The sequence below is a fragment of the Hypomesus nipponensis genome, chromosome 20, assembly GCF_054491055.1.
Source record: "Hypomesus nipponensis isolate SF chromosome 20, ASM5449105v1, whole genome shotgun sequence".
Classification (NCBI taxonomy): Eukaryota; Metazoa; Chordata; class Actinopteri; order Osmeriformes; family Osmeridae; genus Hypomesus; species Hypomesus nipponensis.
In genome coordinates, this window is record NC_140380.1 from 10273591 (window position 1) to 10280000 (window position 6410).

At 47.0% G+C, this 6410-nt stretch overlaps 1 protein-coding gene across 1 annotated transcript in view; it reads right to left on the reverse strand.

Annotated features, from left to right (window-relative positions):
- Window positions 1-4551: 4551 nt before the first annotated feature.
- hunk (hormonally up-regulated Neu-associated kinase) overlaps window positions 4552-6410 on the reverse strand; it is a 13475-nt gene continuing 11616 nt past the window's right edge. Inside the window, exon 9 of the mRNA XM_084683498.1 lies at window positions 4552-6410. This exon is cut by the window's right edge and continues 677 nt beyond it. Within this exon, the coding sequence (XP_084539624.1) occupies window positions 6351-6410 (60 nt within the window). The 3' untranslated portion in view covers window positions 4552-6350.

The following is a 6410-nucleotide window of genomic DNA, read 5'->3' on the forward strand; positions in this document are numbered from 1 at the left end:
GGTTTCAGCAGGAAGGAACAACAACAACAGTTCAAAGGGGGGGGGGGAGGGGTGAGAGGTGCCAGCCAACCAGTGAGCTGTATCCGGGGCAGGTTGCGATGGCAACAGAGAGCACGTGCCTGTTGCCATCTCGTCATCGTGTCGGCGGTGGGGGGCGGGGGGGTGCCTGCCCGTCAACCGAGGTTAACGCCTGCCTCGCACTCTGGCTGATGGGGGGGGAGGGGGGAGCCGTCGCCCTACCCCCGACCCCTCCTCAGCTCCGACGCTTAATCCCTGTGTGTGAGGATGTTTTTGTCTTTCTCCTCCCAGCCCCTCCCTCTTTCCCCTCGCTCTCCTCCTCTTCCCATCCTCATGCTCTCATCCCTCGACTGCAGGAGAGAGGGAGGGAGGAAGTGAGAGAGGGAAGAGAGAGAGAGTAAGAGGAAAGAGAGAGGAAGGGAGAGAGAGGAAAGAAAAACAAGCCCGCCAGCCGACCGCATGGTCTTTGTTGTGAGCCGAGGCTCCTGGTCTGTGGACAGGAAGTGGCGGCTGCTGGAGGAGGCTGTCAGGCCTGGCCAGATGTGCGTCTGGGGCGACTCCAGATGTGCGGCAGGCTTTGAGAAAAAAAAAAGATGTCCCAGTGTTTGTTTGTTTGTCCGTATTTACAGGCTCTGTGTCGGCGGTGACGTGTGTGTGTCCTGACAACTCTGAGTTCATCTCGCTGCTATATATACAGAGCTGTTGCTGCTGGCGTTGCACTGAGAGGAGCAGTTATTGCAATGCTTCTCTGCCCCCCCCGAACACAGAAACAGGCTGTTACAACCACCCACCCCTCACAGACACAGCCGTCGATACACAAACGCACACACACTCCCTCGACTCATTCAGGGACAAAGGATGAATAATGCAGGGCTGGGCGAGCGAGCCCCCCTCCTTCCCTCCTCTCACCTTCCCAAAGCAATAAGGAAGCAATGTTGCCATGGAGGCAATGAAGCGTCGTCTTGCGATCGGCCAATTGCGTCCTTTCCTGTGTGAAGCACCTGACCAATCGCCGCAGTTAGCAACTCTGCAGTTACCACGAATACCGCGCTGCTATTGGTTGAGCTCTGCTCTTTGATTGGATTTCTGGTCTTGTTTTTGAACCAGTGTATCTGAGGTCTACCTGTGTGCAAATAAGTCTTTTTTTAGTTGCTGTATTTTTAGCATTTGTCATTTATTGAAATACAATCAGATTTTTTTTTCTGCACAAGAATATCCTTGCTTAAGGTGTTGCGTGTTAGAAGTGCGACCTACATTCATCAGATTGTGTGGTTGGTGTGTAATAAAGTGAGTAATCAATCACTGCTTTGTGTTCGAGACAGCGACGTCAGCATGGACTGGGAATTAAACGTGGCCGTTTTTTCCTTTCTTATTCTCTCTCCTTTGTCCGACGGGCACAAACAGCCTTGAAGGTTCGGCTCTGTGCTTTCGGGTGAACATTTTTACTGTCCGCTATTGTCCATTCATTATGGTAGAAATAGCATTTGTATTTATCTTGTGTATGTTTTGAACCCAGTAGGTTTGTGCAATGTTTGGTTTATGTTGACTTTTCATTACGTCTGGATAATACACCTTCAGATGATTCAAAAAACAAAACAAAACCTGCTAAACCTGCTTTGCATCTGACAATAAAACAATTTCAGTTTAATCAAGTGATTATCCCACCCTGACGCAAAAGTAGTTGTGCCATGTCCAAACCTAAATCTAGTGATAATCCAAAGCCTACTCGTTGATTAGACCAGTCTGCCCTCCCCCCAGACACACACAGACACACACACACACACACAGTCCTGGTGTCTGAAGTGTGCCAGTCTTCGCAGGGTTCATCATGTCTGCAGACTGCCCACTGGGCCGACCTGTTTCTTCTGGTAACAGATCTGCAGCTCCCATCTCATCTACCCCCCGTCCTCCCACATCAAGAGAGTCTGCCTCGATGATAGGGGTGGAACAATATATCGTGGAACAATATATTGTGGAACAATATATCGTGGAAACAAAATCATTACAATATGTATCTTAGAGTTATGGCAATATTTTTACAATATGATGTCCGTTTGATCATGTTGGTTGAGCGTGCGACCTACTCTTCACCTGTGTGCATTAATTTCATTCACAGAAATCGCTTGTACTGAGTTAACTAAATTGTGTGTGCAACACAGAAAATTATATATATTTTTTTTATGTTTTCTAAATAAATCTGTTAATGGAATTTCAGTTTCATTTAAAATGTTCTTCAAAATATTGTGATATGTATTGTATCGTACACCCAGTATCGTGATACGTATTGTATCGTGAGCTGGGTGTATCGTGATACGTATTGTATCGTGAGCTGGGTGTATTGTAACACCCCTACTCGGTACCGTCCCCCCCACCCCCTCAACTCCCCGCCAGCCCCTCCCCTCACTCCTCACCCCCTCATATATCCCCTGCTTGTGATTCTCCCTTCAACTTGGGGGGGTGGGGTGGGGGGTGACATCTTCCTGTCAGGTGACCTCGTGTGGACCACTCGCACCAGTGATGACCTCCTGAAGACAGTTCATGTTTGTCTGTTTTCCGTTGTCCCTGAGCTTGTCAGGGCATCGTTCCTCCTCCTACCACGTCTCTTTTCTCTCTTTAGCTTTCCTGCCCTCCCCCTGTCAGCTCCCCCTTCCCCTTCTCTCTGTCTACGTACATACAGATGTATAAATACAGTACTCTGTGTGTGTGTGTACATTAGGATAATTATTCTCCCACCCTTTGATGCTATATTGACACCATGAAATGTGTGTGTGTGAGAGAGAGACAGAGAGAGAGAGAGAGAGAGAGAGAGGCTGAAAACAGGATTAGTGTCAATGAGGTCCATGTAAGCCTGAACAGATTGAGATAGATGAGATGCCTGTTTCCAGAGAAGTGCTCACTGTCCTGTCTTCAGTGCTAACGGGCTAACTCTCTTTGCTCCGCTACGCTAGGGAAGTCCCACCACTTCCTCTCTCTGAGTCCCACACCCAGAAGAGGCAGTGCACTTAAGCCAACAGCCGGAAAAGGATTGCCGGGCCAATATGTTCTCATTTAAAGCTTTGTTATTAGAGACAGCTCAGTTTAAATGACTCGTTCTTGAAGTGGGGGCTAGTAGATACTGGACTTCTCTCAGTTAGGCCAGGAGAGCTTCCTGCATCCTGTAGATCAGTGGTCTCCAGCCCTGTTCCTGGAGAGAAACCTGCCTGTTGGTTTTCGACTCCAACCACACTTATCTGACCTGATTCAACACTAGTTACCCAATCAACTAGCTCATGATTACTCAGGTGTGCTAGATCAGTGTCGGAGCGAAAACCTTCAAGCAGGGATCTTTCCAGAAACAGGGCGGGAGGCCCCCGGTCTAGACGTTCACTCAGGGGGAGTTTGGGGGGCTGGGGAGAAGGGTAGTACGAATCACCTGATCTGGATACTGGTCACACCGGTGAACACATTACGATTCGTGAAATAACTCATCCGTTGGATGTTTTCAAACCCCTTTTTTTCCGTTCGAATCAGACTGGTCTGGTCGGTTTGGGAGCTGGTTTGATCAGCCACGCTGCGTACACATTTTGTCCAAACCGAGGAGCTTCCAGGCGGCAGCAACGCTCGAGGACCGTTCCTCTCATCCCGTCTGTGGACATGTGTTCCACACGACGCCAGTTAGAGGTTAACCCCTCGGTGTCCCCCTCGGGTGTCTGTTACCCTTTCTCTCCTGAGCGGGGCTAAGCCCCCCAGGGTCTTGGTCCCAGGCTGGGTGTCTCCCCTGGAGCAGCGGGGGAGATTTGGGGGGCAAACTGTCCTGTCTCTCTGGTAAACAAAGAGCTCTGGCTCTAATGCACTTAAGAGCCTCTCTCACCACAAGCGTTCAGCAGCTTAGCTACACAGACTTAATCTGGGGGTGTGGAGGGTTGGGGGAGCCCTGTTTTGCTGTGTGTGTGTGTGTGTGTGTGTTTTGCCGCGATTGCTTTGCGAGTGTGTGTTTTGCTGTGTGTGTGTGTGTCACAGTTGGGGACCCGCATTATTTTTCGGAGGGCCTGGCGAGGGTTAATGGTGCGGATCGGGGTGCCACACAGCTGACTGGATTTAGTGTGAGTGTGTGTGTGTGTGAGTGTGTGTGGGTGTGTGTACGACCAAAGGGTCATTCAGCTGTCGTAGGGGTGTAACAGCCACCACAGGTGTCTCGTGGGAAACAGATCAGACATGGATGTTCAGCAGCCCCAGTTGGAAGACTCCCGCAATCAAAGTTTATTCTTCAACATCAACAGCTCCATCATATCCTAAACCAGCGAATTATAAATTGTTTGATTTATCGACGAGTTATGTATGATGATGTTGGCAACGCGTCAAAAGCATTTAATATGTGATTCCTCTCAGGCGCATTTTAAAGTAATATAATTTGACGTGTGTACGCCCAAGTCGATGTGCCGCGCCCATTACACACTAGGCCTACCGATGCACACGGGAACATATACACACTCTCACGCTATATAGGATTTCCAGACAGCGACCAGGTGTTTAAAGAACCAGCCAGACACATAATGGATTCAGTATAAATATTTAAAATATTTTATACAGCATAGAAATCTCTTGACACACAAAACGACGCCGTTCGATAGAAAAACTTACAAAAGAACCCCTCCAAAAGTCTGTTTCAATCTCCATATATCAACAACACATTTCAGATACATTGTTTATCAAAAGTTTGACAATACGATTTCGATTCTAACAGTTTGCATGCAAGGTTTCAGTTAGACAGTAATACCGTCATTAGTGAGTATAGGCTCATGTGCATTCCGGAAGCACTGCATCTTTAAGTACAGTCTGGTGGAACGCCTAGCATGTTATGTGAAAAATGTTACAACTGCTCCCACTTCACAGTATGGTGATATGAACACATGGACTGTCAGACGTGAAGAACACTGGAATCATAACGTACAGAAACAATCACATCACAAAACCTTCCGTTTGTTCGCAAAGCACCTTCTTGGCAATATTCAGTATGGCGGCAAAACACTTAGGACTATTGCACAAACTACAGCTGGGATCGGCTTACAATGACCCGAAGGCAGCACAAGGGTTAAGACAATATGACAATCCTTTTAATTAATTTTTTGGACTGTTTACCGTCGTAAAAGTATTAATCTGTGCTAAAAGCCTTGGGCAGAACTGTTTAGACACGTGAGATTAGTTTTTTTTAACTGTCTCTCCTGGTAGAATGTTGAACCATGTAACTGAAACTTGGCTAGACATTATCAAAACACTGCCACATACTGAGAAACCAGATAAGGTTATGTGGATGTGTAGATACATAACTTTTGTTATGACAAAAACTGCAACTGGCAGGTGTGGTAAACGTTGCGGCTCGCCACCGGTTAAACGGATCTGAGTTTGGGAGAATCAGTGGTTGATATTAAAATGAGACTTGAGAGCTATGGGATCAAAACCTCCTCGAAACCTTTTCTGTCTCTACATAGTGGAACGAGCCAGACCACGTTACCCAGGTCTGAGTGACCCAGCTGGGACTGTGAGAGAAATATTTAAAACATAAAACCTCCGCATTAGTCAGCCTGAGCCTGTTGCGATAGAGAGCATTACGCGCTGACGTGACAGAGGTGCTGTGGAAATCATAAACTGTCGCGTGTTTGGTATGTGGTCGGATTGCATCACAGGGAAAGAGTTACAGTAGAAAAGTTCCTTAGAAGAGTCCCTTAAAAAAATTCCATAGAAGAGAGTTCCGTAGATAAGTGTTCTCAACCAAGAGCAGTCTAGTGCAAATCTCTACATTAGTTACTTACATAAGGAGACAGCAACGTTACGTAAGAGAGATTCTATATTACAATGTCGTCAGTGTGTGTGTGTCTGTGTGTTGTACCTTAAGCCCTGTTTAGGACACTGTCTCAATGGTGTTCCTAGGGCATGGTAGGTTTAATCGCTGTGTGTGTGTGTGTGGTCTTTACAAGCCCACTCAGTGGAGCGGTGTTCAATTTCATCATCTCACTGTCACTTAGCCAGTCACCTCTCAGACAGAGACATGAGGCAGGGTCAGAGGAAACATCCGAATCAATCAAAATCAAGGCTTTTGTCGATATAAATGCAGTCTTTCATAAAAACTTTTTTTTTTGTATGTTTGTTTGTATTTTTTTGTTTGTTTTAAATTGTCAGTATAAACTCAGAGGTGACTTGTGTATGTCAAGTGTTGTGACGGTTACTAGTTCGTTAGAGGAGAGAGGTCAAAGTTCGCAAGGCCACTCAGGAAGACCACTCCTCAGAGGAAGTGAACGTGAACGCTACAGTCTTTTTTCTTCTTCTTCAGCTTTTTTTTTTTTACCCATCATGCCTCAGCAGAGCGTCTTGAGGGCCCCTGAAGCACACAGCAGCGTCTGCGTGGGGTACGGGGG